The following is a 24,371-nucleotide window of genomic DNA, read 5'->3' on the forward strand; positions in this document are numbered from 1 at the left end:
TTCTATCTATGATAATCAAGTCTAAGAGCTCTATTCTGTAACTATCTTGTCTAAGAAACACTTAAAATTAAAATCAGAACTGAGGTGTGAATACAATTAGAATTTACATCTTAAAAATCCAAACAGGCAACTTCTGGAACAGACTTGAGTCTGCAACACTGTAGGATGTCTGCCCATATATTCCATAGGGGAAAAATACTACAGGGTGATTGTTTTGAAGAGGTGTTCTCCTAAACTTCATTTCATTTATTTAAAACTCAGAATTTAAGCTCTTGTCTAGTGACCACTTGTCCCTTTTAATTGTATCACCATTTAAATGAGCTTAATGGATTTGAGAGTCTGTATCAATACTACTTATTTCTGCTTCATCACACCAACAGTCCCTGCTACAACCCGAATTCCCTTTCACTCAGCCCAGCTCTGAGCCAGTGCTTCACTTGGGCTCTAATTTATGGCTCTGATCACTGCAAGTTTCCTTTCAGGCCTCTCAGATTCATGGGCTGTGCAGCTCCCTCAGTCCATCACTCCTGCTCTGGCAGTGCCTGTGCCGGGGCCGAGCTCCCGAAGGTATCGACTGGAGAATTGATCCCGTGACCTGTAACCGGCTGAACGGCCCCGCCGCCTCTGGGCGGCACATCTGCAGCAGCTGCTCTCCGAGGGCACTTGATTCTGATCTCCCAACCATTTCTAACCATCATTTGGAGGTCACAGAGTGACAGGACCTTTGCTTTATTTGTCTCTCTGCCTCGCCACAGAAGGCAGGGGCTGGCAGTATGGATCTCACATGTGCTTTCAGAAAGGGGACTGTGTTATTTATTGGCTGTGCTGTAAATTCACCAGGTTAATTTACAGAAGACACAGAGACCGGCAGCACAAAGTTGAATATAGAAAAATTATCTTTTTTGGAACTGCAGGAAGCCAGTGACAAATTCACACATAAGAATGCACATCAAGAGCCACTAAATGACAGAAAAATGCAAAGTTGAGTATAAAGGTACGTGTGCTTTTCTGAACAGGGATTTATGTCTCTTCACCAGAATAGGGAAATACATCTTCAACAGAGATATATATTATTTTTAAGAGATAAGTTATGGGTTTGTTCCAAAAACAAATTTTGACAATTAAAGAACACTTACAATTTTTTTTCTCTTAAAATCCCAGTTCCTAAAAGAGCAAGAACCCCAAGTATAAAATTCTTTCAACAAACTTCACCACAGAAATTGTTAGGTAGACTGTTTTATTATGCCAGCTCCCACTGGAGCCACAGGCTTGTGTTCCTGGCTTGGAGTTGGCCACTGGCTGATGCTCTCACTCCCTATTTATGAGATCAGGTTGATCACTTCACTTTTTTTTTAAAGAAAAAAGCAAGACCATTATCCACTGTGCTGGCAGAGGGAGAAGGCTGGAGAAAATCCTTCCCGGGCACTTTCTTACACACACAGAAATTAAAGTTTAATTCCTAGCATAGAAATGCAAGCAAATATTAGAAACTGTTTCCTATCAGCTCTTCTGAATTAGTATGAGAACTTTCTAATATGTTTTTATAGAATAATTTCAGTGGAAAATAAATTTTGCTGAAAGAAAATTCTACACAAAGCCTCCCAGCAGTAACACATAATTTGTACATGTTGAGTTAGAAGCTACTCAGACTGGAATAGCTATTGATTTATTTAACAAAACCTAAAAAATAAACCCTAAAACCTCTGTCCACTAATTCACAAGTACCTTATTTCCAGGGAACCTTTAGGCTTTAGAGTGTTGGAGAACAGCAATTTTAATCCTCCTTACCTGTGATATCCACTGCAACGAGCAGGAGAGAAGGGTTAGTGCATGGAAACACAAGTCATGGCAATATCAGAAAGCTGGAACTTCCCAAGAATGAAAATGCAACGGGTCACACCCTTCATCTCTACTGATACACCTAAACTGGCATAACCTAGAGCAGCAATTAGGTCCTACAGCTTACCCACCCTTAGCTACCCCTCCACACCAGTGTGCCAGTCAGCAGAACACAAAAGGAACAAAGCAGAGTTTTTCCTGCTGCTTTCTCAGGCCTTAAGCTGCACAGAGCCACTGTCAGATTTGTCATGAGACATTCATAAACTCCTTCTAACACAGGAACTGTTACTGCAGAACCTACAGAACTCAAAGCCTGTAAATGGTTCTAAAACACCGAAGTGCAGATGAGTAGCATGCTCACCTCGTGGGGGTTGGTGTAGCCCAAAAGCAGATTTGCTGCTTTAATGTCACCATGGACATACTCATTTTCATGGATGTATTCCAGAGTATCCAGCTAGGAAAGAGTGTAGAACAGAGGAGAAAACATCATCATCTTTTCCACTTTGCCCTTAACCCTATCAAGAAATATTTCTTACTAATGCAGTGAAATCAAGGGCTACACAGACTGAGCTGGCAAATTTGGTTTGAGCTGGAGCACAGGGACTATCCAGTCTGTCACAGGGCCTGCTCCCACCAGGATTTGCCACCAGCCACCAGCTAAACAAGCCATACTTTTCCATGAGGTGTCCCTGTGTAACTGCCTACGAGTATCAGCTTCTAAGACCACAAAGCAAGAGTGAAAGCAGTAGTTTATAAAAGCCAGAGCAGATGTTGAGAACACCAAGCTCTTGAAAAGAACATATTCAATCAGTTCTGAAGGTTTGGAATAAAACTCATCCTCCTTCAGCTCCTTACTGAGGTACAATAGCTCTAAATATTATTATTAGCAAACATATTTGCACTTTGCAGCTCATACAAAGGACAACCTAATCCTGACTTTTGGAGGGTATAAAGAGTGTTACAAATTTGCCAGCTGTGTGACTATGAAAGCCCTCCACATTTTTTTTTTAATATTTATTATTATTTAATTTAAAGGAAGTTTTGGATGTGTCCAGTGTAAATCCCTCCTTCAAAAGCAGGGGTAACATAAATTAGACCATCTTAATCCTGGTCTGTACAATCAGCAAACACTGAAAATGGGGCATCCAGGCATGCAATGAACTCTGACAAATATGGATGTCTAATACAACACCCCTCAGACACTGAAAAAATAAATCAATACATGTTGAGGCACAAGAGAACAGGCTTACACATCTCACTCTAGTGGTTTGAAGTACATGGGCTGTGTTTTAACCTATTAGAAAAGACATTTGGGTTGAGGTCACCAAATTCCAGTCTTGATTTTCTACTAAAGGTTTTTGACTAAGGGGTCTTGATTTTCTACTAAATACTCACTTTATTTTAAAAAATATGAAAAATAAGAAAATACACAGTGTTTACACTTGTTGAATTCTAACCTCAAGAGCCACCTAAAGGAACTGTATTAGAAAGATAATTCTCTAGTAGAACTCAGCAATCTCCTCTCTTCTGTACGTACCATTCGTGCCCCAAGTTGCAGAACAGTCTCCTTCTTAAATCTGCTCCCACAGTCTTGAAAGATTCTCTGCAGGTCTTCCCCCAGTCTCTCCATGACCATGAATCTATAACTACCAGGACAGATATAAAAGGGAGGAAGCCTTTTAGACAAAACTGCAAGTTTGTGCCAGATTGAAAGGGCTTAATCTCCATTTTTGAAAATGGATCTTCGGTCAATTTGAGGCTTAATTACAATTTGTCTTATTACCTTTTTCCTTTGTACTCAGCCAAGCCTGATCCCCAAAACACTGGAATTCCTAAACATCTTATTTTTTTGAGATTCATCCATTTTCTTACTGCAATAATAAGATAACATGGGGTTAGAGGTAGCTGGGGAACTTCAGGTTTGGTGTTTGTTCTGTTCCAAGGCTGGGCTGTCTCTGGAGTCCATTCATTGTTGTGCACATAATAAATTTGGCTCCTGTTCTCCCTTCAGATCAGAAAGAACAAGGATAACACCCAAGTAACAAAACTACAGCAATCTAGAAATCCTGCAGCACCAACTAGGATTAGTTCAGTGGATATGAAATGAGTTGGCTGGGAAGCTCTAAAGCAACAGTTCTTATTAGAAGTAGTCAAACCCAAACTTGTCCTTAAATCCACCTGAATCAGAAGTGACACATTACTTACTGTGCTCTTGTTTTGCAGCCCTCTGGTAAAATTTCAGCTCAGAAAATAAGGGGCCATTTTCAAGATATTCCTGTTGAGAAATAAATAAACTTGGTGTCATCAAAGGCATTAGAAAGACAACAATTTCTAAAGCAAAGCACGTAAGAAACTCCTAGAGGATGAAATCCCTTTTCCCCCCACATCCATGCCATCTGAACTGTAATTTTAATAAGTAGCTAAAAAGAAAAGTTGTTTGGCAACACATTTTCATAAACAACACAGATTCTTTCAGGCATTATTTAAGACACTATTTTCAGAAATACTGTAGATCAGGTGTGTTTAAGATCTAATTTTCCTTACTAAACTGTTAAGAGCTGCAATCAAGGAAAGGAAAGAATCATGTCCAGGAAATACTGTGTGTCATGGAAATGCCAAATATATCCCCAAGCGGGAAAGTGTGTTAAAAAAAAAGCCACAAGCATGCAATGCAGACCCAATGCTGCAAATAAGGAGAGATAATTAAGAGAAAGAACTGCATGCAAGTTAATAATTTAGAAATGAGAGCTAAACATTACCACTTTAATTACATGAACTGCATCATCTTGTACAGGAACACGAGTATGAGGGGATGCTGCAAAGGAAGAAAGAGATGGAGATCAGGCTGTGTGCAACAAAATATCATTGCAAACAAAGACTGTGCTCACACTAAGGCAACCAAAAAGATACACAGCATTTTGTCTGAATTCCTGCTTTTAAAGGAAATAAAACTAAAACAACACACAGAGAGAAGTTTTAATCAACAAGTAGAGAAGCGATTTTAACCCACATTTTCAGGAGTCTCTCCCTGGCTGTTAATTAAGGAGTAAGCAGGATGTCCTTCCTCACTGCAGGTTTGCACCACAATGAGGGATTCCATTCCACTGTTTAAGTCGTTCCAGTCAATTGGAAAACCTCTGTATTTGGCTGCTGTCAATCCACTGTGTGACAAAGACACCCCTTGGAAGTTGTGACCTCCACAGGCTCCAGCCAGGATTGTCAGCTCTCCTCCCTTCCACGGTCCTTTGGCCCCAGAGGTGTGATTTCTGTGCTGACATTATTCAGACAGTGGCCTAAGCTGGGGACAGCACAGCCACCGCCTCCTCGAGGGGAGCGAGGGATTGTGCTCTCGGAGCAAGTGGGGATTTCAAACCAATAATTGACCACAGGTGCCAATTACAGCCCAGGAGACAGAACCTCCCTGCACAGACAGTGCAATCCTATTTTCTTCTGACCCTGAGAGAGCCATCGGTTCTCTCTGACACCACAGAAGCCACATGGAGCTACACTGGGATTAAAATTTAATGAGACTAAATCATCTTTTAGAATCATCACTGAAAAAAACTAAAAAGAATACAGTTCCTGGGAAATAAGTGTCCCTTTCAAACTCCTTGTAATGATCAAATACCAACAACAGTCCAGGTGTGAAACACTTCAGCTGGGAGCACACGCAAAACCAGACCACTTTTATCCACATAATAAAATCAAGTCAACTTGGATCTAATCAAACCACCCAAGCTTACTTTTTTTGATGGTCAGGGCATAAAAATATTTTTACAATAATCAGACTCCTTCAGCTGCCATCTCCCTTTGATTCTCTTCAGCATCTGGGTTGAATTTGGCACTGTACACACTCTAAACACCAACCGGGTCCCCGCTGCCTTCTGCTTGGCACTTCCCCACCTGAATGAAAACATCCTAAAACAGCAGCTCTGGAAGGTGTGAACCATCCATAGACTCAGACAAGTAGCAGGCATGTTCAGGACACAGATTAAAACTACAGCCAGGAAGGAAGTTTTGGTAAACTTTGTTCCTACCATATTGTTGTACTGAACTAGGAATTAGGGAACAGGCACTTATATCTTTACCTTTCTTTGCCACATGTAGACTGTGTGTTAATAGCTGAAGACATCAGTTTAAAGGAGCACATCCCATGTGTTTTCATTGCATTCAACAACATCACATTCCCCAAAGAGAATTAGATGTGCTCCCTTACTGACACAGACCAGAGCAGAACCTCTGTATAAACGTGTTTTAGCACCAACTTACTTAACAGAGCTTTGATAGATATAGAGCAGTATCAAATTTAAATGAATTTGAAAGAGTCTGATCTAACTTCCCTGTAGACTTCTTGACATTTTCTAGAGAGGCCTCATTGCTGGTAATGTGGAACAGGCAGCAGCAGCTGCCAGGGTAATGAAGAAGAGCAATTAACAGGAGGCAGCCCAGCAAAGGGGCCTGACCCCCACGGTTCTTACACTGGGCCACAGTGATGCTTTTTGGAGTCACACTGAAAGAACATCCTCAGGAAAAATCAAACCAAAGCTAACTGGCAGTTGTTACACTGTAAAAAGGGAGAACCCAAACGGGTGCCCCACAAAATGAGTTACACAACATTCAAACCTACAAGAGCAGAAATGGTATTTTACTGCACATACATGAAACAAGGCACAGCATTCCCCAGGAACAACACTCTAAACTTCTTACCCAGGCAGTGCTTAACCAATCCATCTCATACACACAGACAAGCAGTAGTGTGCATACCTTTTGTCACATCAGTAAAATGAACCATTCAGCTCTCAGGCAGCAACACTTCAGCCACAACTCAGAAAAAAGACAGACTATTTTTCTGTCCATAAACAAACATAAATGGTTTTTAAAAAATTGTCTCATTACTATGTATAGTTACTTAACAGACTGGAAAGGCTCCCAAGGTTTAACAAACAGTCTGATTACATACCTCATAGCCCACCGCCACATACTCTCCTGCGAGTTTAGCTCCTGGTTAATTACTGCACACCCGTAATTAGCCATGTGCTCGCCTCGTTCTGTGTGGTGGCACATGGCTATTTATAATATTACAATCAGTGAAATGCCAGACTGCAGGACAGTGAGCACGGGCTCTGCAGGAGGCTGTGCTGACAGGCAGGAGGGCTCTGATGGCATAGAAGGACTAGATGGGGAGATTATGTGTGCAAAAAATCCTATAGCAGCTTAGCAAGTGTGAGAGTTGCCCCTTTCTGTTGGTTTTATCAGCTAGACATGTGGGGGCACAATCAAAACCACTGTCTGCATAACTGCTAACTGGGAACACTGGTGCCAGGTGAAGCTGTGGAGGGGGCTGTGGCTGTTTCCTCCTCATGCCAAGAGGGGTCTCACAAAACATTTGCAGAGGGCACGGCTCTGCCTTCCCTTCCTCCTTCCATCCCACAATCACAGCCAGCTACACAAATTTAAAATGCCCCCTGCAATAAAGCAGTGCAGCAAGATCCACATCCTTGGCCATCATTTCCAACTCTTGAGCCTGCAGGACACAGCAAATAACCTACCTCCAGTTATCCCATGTCCAGGATTCCCTGGCCTCGTCCAGGCACAGCAGTTTTGGTCTCATCACCCATTTAAATCGTGGATTTCATCCGTTTTGTTGCCACCACCTCAATTAAGGTGGCTTTCTAAACGTTAACAAGACACAGTAACAAAAGGGTGTTTGTAGATGAGCTGCATTTCCTCCAGCCACCCAGCACAATTGCAGCCCGACAGAGCAACTGTGCCAGCTCCATTTGCCAGTTCAAATGTGCTTGTTGTAGTTTTAGCAGTTAATTTGGGGCAGCCACATTTGGAATATGGTGAAATATTTTCAATGGCTCTCACAGAACCAGTTTTGCTGACAAAGTTTACACAGTGGAAAAGAAAACAGCGTTGGTTTGGCAGTTGGGAAGAACATCCCCACTCCTGTCCACAGCTGGTGTCTTTGCCACTGCTGGATATTTTCAGGATATATTTGTTTGGGAAACATGAATAAAACTATTTTCATTAGTTCTGGGGTTGCTAGTATTTTATTTTTGCTTTGTTCCATTCATTAGCTGATCCTGAAGAGCGATTTACCAGCTTAGTTTTTGCAGAAATAGAAACAAATCTCAAAAATACCCCATTTTGGAGTTACAGGCGACCTATCAAAAAAGCTGGGAAAATTCAGACCCCGTTTAAGTCAAGCCAAGAGTTGTTAAATTTAATGGGTAACAAACAGGGTGGAAGTGTTGCTAACAATAAAATAGATAAAATAGAGTGTTATCTAACAATAAAAAAGGATCCAAGTTGCAGCAATAGAATTACTAAGAACAAAATGCACGCAAGTAAATAAAAAGTAGCATTTAACACATCACTATTTCCTGCATGAGGAGGGTACTAAGATAAAATATTTAAAGGCAAACAAATCACATTGTTTCCCCCTCTCTGACATTGCAATATCCAATATTTCCCAAGAATTGAAACATTCAGTCCTTGAAGGGTGTTTAAACTCCACTTTTAATGCAGCCTAAGGAAGATCTGATTCTCTGTTACTTTATAGCTGCATCATCATTTCCTGGACAGGCTCTTTTCTGAGCAGTGTTTCTGAACAGGTTTTATTCTGGATTCTTCTCCCAGGAAGCTTTGTAAATGTAGAGTTTTATTATACAAACTACACAGACATAGCTCTCCATACCCTGCTTGTGGAGCCGTCTTCCACAAGACCCAACCAAACTGATTTTGGGAGAAAATCGTGTTCAGCTGCTAAACTGTTTTGCAGATTACTCCAAATGCCTCCAAGTTCAGAGCATTCAGCACTGGTAGGAAATTTCAGAACGTTTCTGACTCATGTTTCTGGGAAACCTGAATCTTGACTCAGCAGAGCCAAAGTTTTGTATTGCACAGCAACGAAGCCACTGTTTGACTTTCAAAGTTAACTCCCCTGAGCTGGAATAGGTGTGACACATCCTTTAACCCCAGGCAGAACAGCTCTGCATGCTCTGCTCTTACAGCACTCTCACATGGGAGTCCAGGCCTCTAATATTTAAAACTTGATGCACAAACTGTTTTCTGGCAAGGTTTTGCTCCAGCCCATCTGCTTGTCTGACATGGTGCCCACTCAGAAGATCCTATGCCAGTTCCAGCAGGGTCCAGGTGCCAAAGGCAGCTGAAGGAGTGCCCTCCATAAGGCAACAGGTTCCCTCCAAAGCTCCTCCTGCTCAAAAAAACACCCCACACTGATCAAGTAAATAAAATAGAGAAGTCAAACCTGCTCTCTTGACTTTCTAGTACTAGTCAGCAAAGCAGGGTCCAAGTCCCTCTCAGAACTCTCCAAAGCTGGACTAAGAAGAGCACAACAGCTCCCAGATCACAGGCCACTCATCTGGAAAAAACCCCAACACCTCACGTGGCAGAACACTGCAGTGGAGCAGGAGTGATCTCTGCACACTTGGGAACAGGCTTTAGAATATTGCATGAAAATGAGTTACACTTGCAGCGTTGAGACTTGTAGCTCACAGAGGACCCAACCAAAAGAAAGGGGGAAGATTCAAAGGGAAGCAGCCATCACCAGCTGAAGGAAGGAGTATTCTGTCTTTAACAGGTGGTGCAGGCTGGTCCTGCACCCTGTGCTCAGCCCTAAGTACCCCCCGAGTAAGCAAAATCAGGATAAATTTATAATTTGTCTGCCTACAGACAGTGTGAAAAATTAGGTAATCTGCTTGCAATATCTGTATTTGTATAGTTTCATATTAGTGACTAGACACAAACACTCCTTCCTGAAGTGCTGTTTGCCTGCTCACAAACTTATTTTCACACAATGAGACCTTTGATGAAATGTATTTTAACATCTGAGGGTTAAGAAAAACCCATCCCTAACCTGAGTTACCTGCCAGTGCTTTTAATTACAGAACTTTGCCATTAATATTCTTCTTTCCATTGAGCTAATAAAAATCGTGCTGAATTTATATCTTTTGGTAACATCTTTACTGCATTTTTAATTCATTTGCTTCACTCTAATAAATATTTTCAGTGAAGTTAATTTAAGCAAACTGCTGAAGTACTTTGTTTCTCCAAAAACAATTGCTAAAGCCAGCTTCTCAAGCAAACCAAGCAATGAACAGTAGGACAAGGACAGAGTGTGCTTCTGTCAATGTTTCTCTTCCTCTACATGTGTACACCCCCACTCAAAGCTATACAAACTATCCATGGAAATTAGTGGATTTGAAATAGAAACAAACTGTCTTTCAATCTCTCAGCCTGATTCCCAGAACAGCCAGGGCAGAATGTACTATGATGAACACCATCTAACAACCCCCTGTGTATATAAATACAAAAAAAAATACATTTTTTGCAGAACCACCAGTTTCCATGAGAAGGAAGCCTGCAAGGAGAGAGTGCTGTCTACAGCAGGTTCCACTGTGACAGAGGAATCTTAACAAAACATTGTGTGACCTTTCTGCACTTAAATTTTCAGTCCAAATTGTGCATTAATAGAGTGCTTGCAGCAGGACTAGAGAATGATTTATATAAAGACTGCTGTTAATTACTGACTGTGACAAATGAGAGAACGTAAGGCTCCTCAACTCTTGGTTCATTTTCCAGTGTGCTGTCACTGTACTCCACAGAGCTACAAACCAGTTGTGAGACCACCAACACGTCATGTTCTACCTCAGCTGCTCTTCCCTCTGCTCCCCCTTATCCAAGGGACAACTGTTCTGAGGTGCCAAATCAACACCAGTTACATATATACAATAAAACTTCTCATGTACAATGGGGTAGCTAATTCCTGTTGATGATCCATATTGTTCTTCCTATGACAAAAGCAATGCTTCTGAGATCTAGAACATCTCTGAAAGGATTTTTGTTGCCTTTGTCAGCAACTGGGAGGGATCTGTATTTGTAATCCTTCTGCTGCTGGATTTGCTCTGGCTGAGGTGTAAATGCAAAGGGAATCCAAGGGAAGGAACAAGTCAACAAAGAAATAAACAAGTTGGCACAGACTGGAGAGAGAAAGCATAATCAGAAAACATCTGTGAGGCAGGACAGAACCAGCAGACAGTGGTAACTTCCATGCACATGGAACTATTTACATCCTGGGCCTCGGGGTCAGTAAAGGGCTTTGAGCAGCTCTGATTTAGTGCACAGAACCTTCCTCCACAGAATGCACCCCTTGTAAATATATTTTGCAGAGATACTGTAAAATTCCCCAAGAACGTTGTTATGGATTAATGGAGTATGGAATAGTCTTAATGGGAAATTAAGCTATAACAACGCACATCAAAATCTTTACACTGCCACTGTAAAAATACTTATTAAAAGATATAGCTGGCAAAGTTAACCTTTACTTTCATAAAAGGGCTGTGCTCTTCATTCCTGGCAGGCAATCGAACCTGCCTCCACTCTCCTGTCTGCCCAGCTCTCCACAGCCCTTTCTGGGTTATCTTACCCCTGAAAGTTAGTGCTTCTCTCACAACCTGCACCAAAAATTAGTCTGAACAGCACAGAGGAGGTGTCTCTCAGCACCAAGCATCCCTATCTTACTCTTAAAGGTTTGTCATCTACTTCACATCCCTTGGCTGTCAAAGACAGCTGAACTGTTTTGCAGCATCAAGCCCCCAAAAGCTACTGAATGGTATGATTTATATGATATAAACACATATCAGATATCAAGAGGTGGACAAAGAAAGACAACTTCAATCAGTGTCAATACTTATGGATAAAATGTTGTCCATTTCCTCTTTAATTGTAGGATGAGCTACAAGGGGAACTGAGCCTTCAGGTAATGCTACAGGTAACATTCACTGTCCCTACTGACAGAAGAGATTAAACGAACACAAACACCATTACAAGAGTGGCAGCTGCATTTCCTCAGCCATTCTGTCACTTCTGAAAACACACAGAACACCAGGGTCCCAGGCTGGATTCTCCTTCTGAACTAATCCACTGACTGCTTTCCACCTCAGTTCAGTGGGAGCCAAACTGCAACGCACACCACAATACATGAAATCACCTCAGTGGTCTGTGGGATCAGGCAGAAAACTCATCAAATCTACATGGAACTGGCTGAATCTCACGTGCTAAACCACCCACAAGGTCCAGTGTGACCTGACTCCAGCAGAAAATGACAGAGCTGTATCCCAAGTGATTCAGGAACATCATGTTTTTTGGTTTATTACTCTTGGAGAACTACACTCACTTTGACCTTGCTTTCTGCACTGCACCCCCAGTTCCCTCAGACCCTTCTGTGGGAGACTTCTGCAAGTTTCCAACTTCCTTTCCTTTATCCTTGAATGGCAATATCCAGAGACACTTTAACTTCACTTATTATCTCATGCTAAGGCCTATTTTCTATGGTTACATCTAATATATGCTCTATGCACAGCACCTCTCAAATGTAACCAACTAATGTTTCAAAGAAGGTCATAACAAGATAACAGACACCAAAAGGAAAAAGAATGTAAATATTCTAACAGTGCCCTATCTTTTGACTCCTCTGTATCTGCACTTAGCTGAAACCCCCATGGTTCCCACTGGTTCCATCTGCAGAGCAGTGAGATGTGTGTGACCTACAGGAATTCCAGAGGAAACCAAACCAGAAACTCCTTTACAGGAACCTCTCAGATGTGCTCCAACTACTGACAGCGACATCAGGATTCAAACCAATTCCTTCAGCCTCAAACCATGCACTTGGTGAGGCAATTCAGTGCAGCAGGCCACACCAAATCTAGCCCAAAGTAAAACAAGCCCTGGATTTCAGTAAAGGGGAGCTGTAGGGCCATACCCACTGACGGTTGCCATGTCCTCATTCCCTGCTTACACCAAACTACTCACAAGCACACACACAGCCTTAGTTTTCTCCAGGTTCCTCAGTGTCTGAGTTTACTCTGTGGAAAAGCAGAAGCAGTGGAATTTAGGTCATTACTGAAACTGCTTTGCTCTGTTTGTACAAGCATTTGGTGGAACAAAGTGCCAAACCCTTTTTCCCCCCCTAGAAAGTTTCTTCACTCAAACCTGAAGCCCAGGTGCAACCTCAGTCCAGATGCACAGGTACTCTCCCATGGTTCACCCTCCTGTAGTTTACAGCCACATGTTAATAGCTGGAAGAGCAGCACAACTGGGAAGCCCTTTTCACAAGCAGCATCTGGGAAACAATCACAACTGTATTTTCCATGGCAGAAACACACAAAAAGGAGAAGCTTAAACAAAGAGGATATAGCTGATTTATGCATAAAAGGAAGTTGGTTTGTGTATAGGAGTGACTTGCTTATGAAGTTTTAAGCATTAATATTCCTAATAGAGTTAATATTACTCTAACTTAAATAGATCGTGTTTGGCTCCAGGGACAACGTACTGAACTGCTTCTAGGTAATTCTTTACCGCTGTCTCAATACTAGCTCAATTTATTTCAAGTTCAATTTTGACAAGTTCAAGTCCTGAACAGTCACTGTGGACTAGTTTGTGTATGCAATGAAAAAAAGAAAAACCAAACCGCCAAACTCATAATATTGCCTTGAACACAGGATTTGCTCTTTCAGAGAGCCCAGCAACAGTAATATGCATTATACAGTCTCCAGTGACCCAGAATGCTTTACAAACCGCCTTTCAGAACTACTCACTCCTCATAAAGCACAATCTCACTGAACTGCAGCAGCTGCTTCTGAAGAAAACACAGAAGCATATCTAGGCCAGAGCAAATAAAGAACAGCACTTCCACCTCTGGTGAAAAGGTTTGAATTTAGGGGCAACACCCAGCTAACTATTGTTCCTGTTACATACCCTGGATGTTTGCTTGGCCAGAAAACAACATTTCCAACAGCCAAAAACTGAAAGAGTGCTACAGAGAATGAGACTGGCCTAAGCCCAAAGCAGTGCCTAACAAAAGCAACTTTTTCTTTTGAAAGCATCACCTGACAGCGCTCTTTGACAGCAGCGCCGTGATTGCCCCACCCAAGATCCACAGAACAGCGCACTAGAATAACCAGAAACTGAGCGGGACAGTTCCGTGGAGAACACACTTCCTTCAGCAAGGACGGAACAGGAACAGCAGGGAAAAACCTCAGGAAACCACACTTCAGCAATGATCACCACCAGCATGTAAACAACAGTAACTTTTAAAATCCTTTCTGCTTTATCCAGCTCAGAAAGTTACAAGTCACCCTTTTAATTACCACCGCTTTTTTACCTAAATAGATCAAGCCAAATCCTCCCTGGCCGATCTGACTGCCCAGCCTCCAGGTTTTTCCTTCGGTGTCTTTCAGGATCATGTCTTTAGGGAGAGGGACTGGCAGCTTGCCTTTGCCGGGACCCTTGGGCGGCATCGTACCTTGAGAGGGGGAGAAAATGAAAGAGAAAGTAGGTTGAGAAAAAGTTGCCAGAAGATGCACTCTACCCCGATGGGCTTTGCCCGCAGAGCGCAGCGGGGGCGCGAGGCGCTGCCCCTCAGTCCCGCTCCCCCTCACGCACCTCCGCAGAGCGCCCTCGGCTTCCCGCCGCCGCCGGCCGCAAACTTCCGCCGGAACTTCCGCAGCAGCAGCAGGATGAGGAGCGGCGGCGGGATGCGTGTTCGCGGGAAACCGCTGGCGGGGACGCGGGGAGGGCGGGACACCCAGGCAGCCAAGGCCGGGACGGGACTCGCCGTGCCTCAGGGCCCAGCGGGGCGGAGCGCGCGCCATTTCCCCGGCCTCCTTCAGCCGCCGTGAGGCACCAAACGCCTACGCCTCAGGCGACGGAGCTACGGGGGATGGAAGCAGCGAAGGAGCTGCTTTGTTGGGAGTCAAGCAGTGGGGGAGATGGAGGCGAGGGAGTTTGGAGCTGGAGTTGGGAGACGGAAACAACAGGGGATGGGGAGGAGCAAGGAGATGGCGCCTCGAAGCTGCTTCAGCCCCAAGCGTCGCGGCTCCTATCAGGGAGGTGATGGAGGAGGAGTGGACCTGCCAAGCCGCTCAGCCAGAGGCTCCGGCTTCTCGCCTCAGGGGTGAGGAAAAGGGAGATGGAGAAGGGAGATGGGAGATCGGAGACGGAACAGCAGGGAGAGGGAGTAGACGGATAGGGCACACAAAGCCGCCTCAGCCTCGGGTGCTCCAGCTCTCCAGCTTTTTTAATCTGGGTTTTGCAAGTTAGAAACTTTTTCTTTCCTTTTTTTTCCTGACTGAGGTAAAAAAAGTACCTCAGCTCACAGGGGTTTTGAGGTGCAGCAAAACCCTTCAGGAGGTGCAGTGAAGTCACAGAGCTGACATGGTGCCACCCCTCAGGCCACTTCGATTTTACCTCAGGATCTTCCTGGCAGAGGACAGGGATCACGATTTACACACAGAAACACAGGTACCCCAAAATAGCACAGGGAAGGGGCAATGGCCACCTCAGGTGGGTCAGCCACTGCTCCAGGAGACATACATCTGACCCAGGGGTGGATCAGCCCCATCACCTTGGCAATAAAGGACACAGTGAGGTGGGGTTTAATTCCCCAAGATCCCAGGGAAACAAGCCGCCATCTTGAGCACAAGCCGCCATTTTGTGTCAGCTTTGCTGTATTGTCAGGGCCCGTTCCCCCAGGTGGTGGTCACTGGGGGCCACCACAACATAGTGACAGGTCCTTTTGAGAGAAAAAAAAAAAAAGAGAGGTTTAAAACTTAAACTTCTAAGTCATTTTTTAAAAAGGAAAGTTTTAAAAAAAGTTCCAGAATAACCAAAATCCAGAACTTCTTCAGCAACCCCATAATTTGCAAGTGAACTTAAAAGTAGTGACACAGATTATGACTGCAAAGTCTGTGTTGCTGCCAGTACATTAAGCCTTAATGTAACAACCTTTTCTGCTTTGTCAGTCTTGCAGGCTTTGTGGTTTTATCATCAGTGAAAGGACCAGCTCAAAAATTGCCGAGCAGAAAGCTCGGCCATAAAGGGGACAAATTCAAGATTGCCATAAAGCATTTTATAGGGTTTCCCCTTTTACCAACAGCTGTCAAAACAGACTGTAAGAGAGTGGCGTTGGGGTTGTTTTGTTTATTTAAAAGAAACAAACAACTACAGATGCCCAGTCCAGCATCAAAGAAACCATCACCACTTATGGAGAGAATTCACACTTTTATTCAATTTGAGCAGTGCTTGGGGTATCTGTTACCTGGGGTGAAACCACTATTCTACCAGGGGTGAAGAATATTTTCAGAAGTAAATTGTCTCTAAATACTTGCCTGGGAATCAGAGGATAAGCCTCTGTTTAAGGAAACAGCTTTTTTTGCTCAGCTATTGCAAAGAGGTGTACACATGATTAAACTGAAACAAAAGTGTATTGGGGGTCTTCCTGCTTCCGAGTTTTTTTCCCTGCCCACAAAATTTCACCAGAATAAGAAAGTAAAACAAATCAGATGTGGTTTATTTTGTCATCCAGACATCTAGCAGATACCAGGGATAGTATTACATTGCAAGCAGACATCTACATTGTTACGTATCTCAAGACAGTTTGTTGTTGGGTTGGTTTTTTTTTTTTTGATCCAGGAGAAAACACCATAAATTAAAAGACTCAAAATTTGTAGAAATTGTATGGAGAAAAAAAATAGAATGAGTATGAATGAATAGTAAGAGACATGATCCTAAGGAAACAGAACTGATTAGATATTCCTATTTTTGTTTTATTTGTAAGTATGTTGGAACTGGAATTGCCTTTTGTCCCCACAAAACCACTGAGAATACTTTAACATCAGCAAATTAGTAGGACACATTGATTTAATGAGAGGTTGGGGCTCAATGCAAAACTTCCCAGCTTGTAAATATGAGTTGTTTTGAGCTCATTTAGCTCTTTTTATTCATGAGCAAGATCACAAAAGAAGAAAACAAGTTCATGCAGTTCTGAGGAATAATGAAGTAATCAAAAAAAGGCTATTTCAAAAATAGCCATTATAAGCTAATAGCCAAACTAAAAGTAAAAATAGGTGCACAGGGGTCTATTTAGTTGCTAATGGATACAGTAGAATAATGCAATCTGTTACTGGTTTTGAAAACTGAAGTCTTTATCTATATTAATATTGTCCAGAAAGTTCTTTTCTTCCATTTTTAGGCAACAAGACCACATGACATCCCTTTGACTCCCACAACATACACCTGCAGAGGTAGTTAAGGTTTTTAAATAAAAGTTTTCTTGTCCTAGTAAAAGAAACTGCAAATTTACAGCTCCAACTTCATCCAGATGGAAGAATACCTGAAGCCTGAGCCATCCTTGATAACTTGCAGCTCCTTCACAGCTCACACAGTGTAACATTCTGTCGTACAAAAGGGTTCAAGGTATGTATGCTACAAGTCATGGAAAATAACTGTGGGGTTGTTGGATTGTTTGGGGTTTGTTTGGGGTTTTTTTTGAAAGAGAATAGGTATGAAGTTAAAGATTTTCAAGGTTTTATCATTCATTACAAGAGTTCAAAACCCTTAGAGGCAATTGCACAGGAATGCAATAGAGACTAATAATATCACTCATTAAAAAAAAAATACTAAAAAGAAAAGTTTCCTTCACATACCAGACCACTCCCAAAGAATCAGTTTATTATTTAAATCCAGATCTTTATTAATAAATAACAGTAACTAGTAGGCCCACAAAAAGTAGTACACCAATGTTCCTAGCAAGTATTTTACAAGTCCATTTTGGACACTGCAAAACACAAAATTCCCACATACATGTTTTTAAAAATCAACAGCCCCAAGGCTTTACCTGAGAAAGGCTCTAACCAGATTAGAAGTTGATAGCAGGCCCTTTGGCCCTATAAATAGCACATCCCTGTGTCTGTGGGTGGGACTAAGGAATTCTCTTTTTCTGTTGGGCTGAACTGGACAGAAGGCTTTTTTCTCCTGCCCTGCCCTGCTCAGCAGGGCATTAGCAACCCTCCCAAAAAACGTGAGCCTCATTTAGGCACGTTAAAGCCTCTGTTGCCTTCAAAGTTGCTACAAATTAGCAAATTAGGTTATGTAGGGGGCAAAAAGGGCCAAAATAATTATAGATACCAGGGTAGTTTTTTTGCTTGGTTTTGTTTCTTTCAGGAAAGCCTAATTATTACAGAAGCAATTTCCCTTCAAGGTCATACAGCCACCACTACTGCCAGACTCAAGAATCCTTACAGGAGAAAGGTGTGTATTCTAATAAGAGTGAAAGTATACAAATCCTACCAGTATCAACCAAAAATGCTATCAGATTGCTGTTATTTGACTTCCAGTTGGCACATTGCTGCAAACAGCTGAAGGCCACAGGCCCTGCCCTGGAGGATTTATCCTGTGTGCAGGATAAATTTGTTTCTGTCTTTGTTTTAAAGCACTCTGCGTTGAACATTCAGTCCATCTTCCCTTTATTTTAATCTTTTTTTCTTCTCACTGCTCAAACCCAAGCTTGAATATAGACTGTTGCAGTCAATTATATGAAATCTTGCAGTATCACATACTCAAAGCCCCTCAAATTTGCTGCAGGAGGTGAGCACTTGTAGCTTCTCTCACTGTTGCATTGTGATGCTTTTGTGGTATTTAACGCTGACATTTTAGGCCTTCCACATTTAATTCCCAGCCCCCCTTCTCCAGACCTCACTGTTGCTTAAAATATCATGGCTAAATTTACTCTAGAGATGTAACATCTCTGTATTAAGACCATTGACAGCCAGGCATCAAGTTTCCCAGTTTCTGCTGAGAAAACTATTTGTGTTGGTGCATCTGCTCTGGCTGTGCCTGTTCCATTGTCACTGTGCTCGCTGCCACTTCCTCAGAACTTTGGAAGTGATTACTTTTTGCAGTATCAGGGGATCTCCAACATCCAGGGGCCATGTTGCTCAGCTCAGTCATTGTCTGGGTGCGCTGACACCCATTTCAGAGACTCCTGACTCCATTTGGTGTGACTGGCCCCCTGATTGAGATCACCTAATTACAATAATTAGGCAGCTCACCTCAGGATATTATGAGAGCAACCCACCCAAACCTAAGTCCATATGGTTTGCAATAGCTAATGAGTCAGTTAATGTGCTATGTCCAGGAGTAATGGACACTCAATATGGATGGCATGGAGACATCATTTACCAACTTCCTGACTGATTAAGGTTTTTCATGTAGACACTTCTTGTAGTTTGCATCTCGTGGTAAGTTCAAAGTATTAAAGGCTTTTACATGTTAAACAGAGCGGAGGAAAACAGCTGAGACTCTTAAAAGGCAGGTAAGAAAATACTCCTCTCTTTAAAGACAATACAGAAGATTGGAAATCTTGGGAGTTTCATCTGAAATACAATACTAGGAATTATTTGAAAAGTGCTGGTAAAGTACAGGAGATGACGATGGCAATAGGTGACATCTGCTTTAGTGTAAAGTAGCCTGAATGAATGACTCCCACACTTCTAGAGGGGGCACTTTAGCCTCTGGAATTTGTGTACCCAGTCTCCTTTAACACTCCCCCTGCTACCTCATGGAATTGAGCCCCAGTTCTGAACTAACCAGATCAGGGCATCAATACAACAAGGGCAAACCTGGCAACAGAAGCACCAAAAGCCCTGAAGCAAGTAAGGGATGTGTGGCTTTTGAATGAGCTACAGAATCTGCCCAGCCAGGGCCGGGATTCCTGTCCCCGAGCCTGTTCCTGCTTTCCTCATTTTCATAGCTGTTGGGATGAGATGTGACTCCCTGTTCCTGTCACTGTAGCTGAAAAGACAGTCAGACCCTGGCTGTGTTCCTTATCTGTTGGGTGTCAGGGGTTTTCTTGCTCGTGCCTTTAGAAAGCACTTATTTCTGAGCACTGAAGGAAAAGTGTTTTCCATGTTTACTTTCAGAAATGTGTGAAGAGGTGATCTAAGTTTATTGCTGCTCTGGGAATGGCTTGTGTTTGCAGGGAGAGCAGGATGTCTAGTGGCTGGAGCAGAGGGGGATCAGGAATGATTTCCCTTATGGGACTAATTCCTGGAGTCCTAATCCTGGCTCTGCTACTGACTGACTTTATATGAATAATTTCATTTTTGTGTCGTTTTATCCATTTGAAGCACTCTGGGTGGCTTGGTTGGAGGCACTGAGATTCTCTGGAATGGGATAAAGAGATTACAGGAACATTAGTAGTAGCACACCAGTGTTCGTGGTCAACAAGAAGCAGTAACTTCTTTTGCAGTGTGTGTGAAAAGGTTTAGAGAAGCCAAGAGGAATTTGGCAAAGCACTCAGGGAGAAGGTGCATATAATCACTTCAGTCTTTCCATTTCTGAGATTAACCACATGAAGTTGTTCAAGAAGGGGAACTCATCTGTCATAGCATTCATTATTCACATATCAATGCTACTTTTTATGTATAAACTTAATTATGATGAGGGGATATATTAAATATGACTCGTTTTACTGCAAGATTGATTTTTTTTTTCCCCTGACCTCAGAATAAATATTGATCTTCATGATCTTTAAATGTAGTGCAAAGGTTGTTTTATTAATGGCATATTAATAGAAAGTAGCCCTGACCATGCAATATTAATATATTTGCATTGTTAGTCTCAGATCCCATCCAGAAGGAAGGAGGCAGGGTGCCAATGCCTTCTTTCCCAGGAGAGATCAGAAGGCTGTTGATTTTAACGACCGTTAAGACTCCTTTCAGTTTGTTGTTGTGGTTTGGTTTTGGGGTGTGTTTGGGAGTTTTTTTCGTTAAAAACAGCGGTGAAGTGACAAATCCAGTGTATGATATGCCTGATAAAATAGTGCTGTGTCACGTGTCCAGCATTCCCAGGAAAGCAAGGCACTGTCCTGGCCTGATGGTGCTCCACTACCCACTGCCATGGGGTCAATTCCATGAGCAGAATCACAGTGGAAGAGAAGACACGGGATAATTTGGTGGTTTGGGATTCAGTGTCTGGGGCTCTGATTTCTTCAATAATCAGGCAAGGAATTTTCCTAACAGCTGATTTTTAAAAGCAGTTGTCTTAGTCAAGTGAGGGTTCACTTCAATTAATTTATTTTTCTCTTTTGATTTGCATTTATAGTGACTCTTGAAAATCCAGGCTTGGAGCTGCTGTTCTAATGGTTGGCTGAACCAAGGCAGGTGTGTTGTTTTTAATTATATTGAATTGTATGTGATTTTTTCCTGAATTCTGCTCTATAAAGAGCAGGGATACGAGATCACACACTGAAATAGCCTTTAAATAGTTCCTGTAATTCCTGAGAAAACAGTGCCCACTTAGCTAAAGGATGCCTTTTATAAACCCTGTGTTATCAGCAGTCTTTCTGTTTAATACATATTTTGAGTGGTTTGTGCCAGGTGACACCAGTCAAGAGGCAAGATGACAACTTCCATTCCATAGTTTATTAGAACCAAAGGAGATATATATGTCCAGTATCACACATTGCCATACAGGAAATACTTACAATTAAGAAAGGGCTGTGACATAAGCCACTAAAAGTCTGGTAACCTGACTTCAAAACTTTGCAGCTTTAGAACTAATTTTGGCAGAAAGAATAATCATAGTCCATCATGATAACTGGAAAGTGGAATAAAAGGCACTGCTGCTTTGCATCGTGCCAAAATAACTTGGTATCTATCTTTGCTAAGAAAACTAGACAAGAGAAGTGTGATAGAACCAATTCATTTGGACTTCAAGGTGTTTAATGCAGAGTTACATGGGAAACTATTAATTAAGCTGGAGAATGTGTGAATAAGTGCAAAAAAGTTTGAAACAGTGGGCAAGGAGTAATAAACTGAAAGGGGAAATAGCAAATGACAGAGAGGTTACCAGTTTCCAAGGGATCTACCTCAGGACCTGTGTCATTCAGTATTACTGATTTCATGAGCAACAAAACCAAAATAGATGTGTCCTTAAACAATTTGCTGAAGAATAAAGTTGTGAGGCACTGGAGTACTGGTGTAAGAGAAACAAAACAGAATTTCATGGTACAAAACTTATGGCTTTGCTTCTTGAAACTGCTGGTATGGAGGAAGAAGAGGAGAATCACAGGATGACCGTGAGCAGGTAACGGGACTTTAGATGTCTGAAGGAAAGTCAGACCTGATTCTAGGTTGTATCAAATCAGATATTTTTATGATGAAATTCAGAATACATTTTTGGTAGTCTTTCACTGAGAATTCACCTTTACAGTCCTGTCCACTCTGTAAGTGTTAAATCACAGAAGTTGTCTCAACCAATGCAGAGGGCAGTGATCACATCCAGTTTTTCTGTGAAAAGCAGAGCTAGATTATGGAGTGGAAGAGCAACTCTTCTGCTGGAGAGCAGTTCTTGTAAGAAACAGATTTGATAAGAAACTGTGAAGAAATTTCTTGCCAGAGGCAGAGTAAGCAGAATTCTCTGGTTTTTCAGATGTCAGGTGTGTCGAGGGGTAGGAACACCCAGAAACCCCTTTGCATAAACAGTAAGTGGTAGGGGATTAATTAACTTGATAGTTGGATGGAGAGCTGGGCAGAGAACAGAAACAGGATATTTGTTTTGTACCTTCAGAAAGGTAATAACAAGGCTGAAGGTATTATGATGTGTATTATAGGTAGATATGATAATATTTTAGGGTATTCAGGGCTAGATTTTGCAATCAGCCCATCTTTCTCTGCTTCATGATGTGAACACCTATTACTTGCATATACTTTCATCCCTTGCACAGGAGAAAAGGGCAAGAACTGATGAGTTTTGAGATAATTTTGTTTTTTCCCCATAGGATTTTCTAGGAAAAGAAGTGATTTCAGCCAATTTAAGCACTGTTATTAGTTTGGTGCTTCCAAAGTGTAGAGATACAATAATGGCTATTCCAGTAAATTAAGGCAATGGCATTTAACTAGTGTTCCAGTAACATCCTGGGCTCAGTTTGTCCCAGAAGTTTTCAAGGGAAAATGGGACCTGTTTACTCGTTGCCTTAATATTTTGATGAAAATGTAACTTTTTTGCACTTTTCTGTGACTTTAAAAATTAGTAACTAACTTCCATATTAGGGATATCAACAGCCACAGTTAATGTATGCTACTGCAGAGGGTCCTGTGAATTTGCTTGTTTGTTTGTGTGTCTGCTCTTGGCTCCTCTGCTTCTGGGTGTGATATTTTATTGGAGCACATGATTTAAAGGAGCTGGTTGCCTGCTGGGGTATTTATCCTATATAAATTCTACATTAAATGACAAATTTTAGACCCATCAGATCTGGGCAGAAGACTAAGTCCATCCATTGAAATCGTATTTGTGTCATTACTTTCTAATGAATTCTGTACTACAGCAGGTGTCAAATCATATCTGTTGTTTTGCAATCGAGGACGAATAGAAGATGTATTGCTGTTGCAAATGAATCTAATATGAATCTAATGAGCAGTAATGAGCAACTGTTTTGTCATTATTGAGGCAACCACTGTGATGCTAATAAACTCTCATTTCTGCTCTTTAGAAAAAAGCACTGACCAGGATTTATAACGTGGCCTTAATGTCCCAAAAGCCTGAGGCAAAAGAGAAGAGTGGAACCCCTAAACTGAGCATAATTTAGTAATTTTCTGTGTGGCAGGCTTCTTATTTTCTCTTATTAAACGAAACCTGGTTTAAGTCTTTCAAGCTTTCTTACATTTGAAAGGAAAAAGATGAAGAATGAGTGTCTATTAAGGGAACATAAAGTTAAGGAGATGGGCATTCTGCCTTAATTTTCTTTAACATAAGTGCACTAATTCCGTACTTCTACACTTGACAGTGCTTTTGTAGTGATAAAGGCAACTGTGTGCAACTGTTTTAAAAGCAGTCACTTTAAAAGTAACAGGCCATTAAATCAATATAGAACTGTAATATATTTTGGGGGAAATATCACAACTCTTTTAATTGAAGCTTCATTTTTTTTTTTAATTTATTTGCATTCTCCATGGGTCCTAAGAGTGCTGAATAAACAGAAATACCTTTGACACAATAGCATCAATAGCTGTACCACATAACTGAAATGTAAACGAGTTCTGACTCCTGTGTGGCTCTGCCTTTCCCTAGTATCAATAATACATGGAATGATACATAAAGCTGTGGAAAAGGGACAGCTGGGTACACGGTGCTCACAAGTGGAGCACAGGAAAACCAGTCAGCACTGCTTTTCTAAAAGCTAAGTACTATACTTCCATCAAAAAATAATGCTTCTGTGTATACAGTCTTCATGGACTCATCTCTCTGTGCAATAAAGCTGGATGCACTGGAGAGATCATTCCAGTATTTCATTTGGAGCTCTGAACTGTTCTGTGCAGGGTGCAGCTGTTTGCTTTACTACAGTACACTGCAGACTCGCTTTAAGTGCTCAGTGGAGACCGTGTGGCCAATATTTAAGGTATTCTATAGCCACAGCAGTGGCACTGTGAATTCCTGAGCGAGCCAGGGGATGGGCAGCGGGCACATCACAGCAGCCATCCCTCAGAGCTGCAAATAGAGCATCAAAGGGGGTGTGAAACCAGAAACTGTTCCTTCAGTGCTGGGGCATCCAAAGGACTTTGGGCCCTCTGAGCTGGAGCTCAGTTAGCAACAGTTCTCATTCACTGGCATTCCAGTTCCATGTCCTGCTGCAGGAGGGAGGGGAGCAGAAGTCAGGCTTTCCATCA

The 24,371-nt window shown here is 42.0% G+C and overlaps 1 protein-coding gene and 1 long non-coding RNA gene across 5 annotated transcripts in view; one reads left to right on the forward strand and one right to left on the reverse strand.

Annotated features, from left to right (window-relative positions):
- Positions 1-14,359, reverse strand: part of VRK2 (VRK serine/threonine kinase 2) — a 35,421-nt gene extending 21,062 nt beyond the window's left edge. For all 3 annotated transcript variants that reach the window (XM_018077569.3, XM_018077571.3, XM_018077570.3), the window contains exons 1-7: positions 14,311-14,359; positions 14,030-14,170; positions 4,599-4,654; positions 4,045-4,114; positions 3,623-3,710; positions 3,377-3,485; positions 2,201-2,293 (exon numbers count right to left, since the gene is read on the reverse strand). In XM_018077569.3, the coding sequence (XP_017933058.1) occupies positions 2,201-2,293; positions 3,377-3,485; positions 3,623-3,710; positions 4,045-4,114; positions 4,599-4,654; positions 14,030-14,165 (552 nt within the window). In that variant the 5' untranslated portion in view covers positions 14,166-14,170; positions 14,311-14,359. The remainder of the gene's footprint in view (positions 1-2,200; positions 2,294-3,376; positions 3,486-3,622; positions 3,711-4,044; positions 4,115-4,598; positions 4,655-14,029; positions 14,171-14,310) is intronic.
- On the forward strand, positions 13,871-24,060 carry LOC108640589. 2 transcript variants are annotated; one of them, XR_001921286.1, is made up of 5 exons: positions 13,871-13,941; positions 17,011-17,121; positions 17,869-17,955; positions 20,809-20,867; positions 23,198-24,060. It is a non-coding gene; the product is annotated as an uncharacterized LOC108640589 (long non-coding RNA). The 2 variants fall into 2 exon arrangements; XR_001921285.2 differs by lacking the exon at positions 13,871-13,941 and having other exon boundaries at positions 16,335-17,121.
- Positions 24,061-24,371: the final 311 nt, after the last annotated feature.

The sequence above is a fragment of the Manacus vitellinus genome, unplaced genomic scaffold (assembly GCF_001715985.3).
Source record: "Manacus vitellinus isolate BGI_N305 unplaced genomic scaffold, ASM171598v3 scaffold_38_pilon, whole genome shotgun sequence".
Taxonomy (NCBI): domain Eukaryota; kingdom Metazoa; phylum Chordata; class Aves; order Passeriformes; family Pipridae; genus Manacus; species Manacus vitellinus.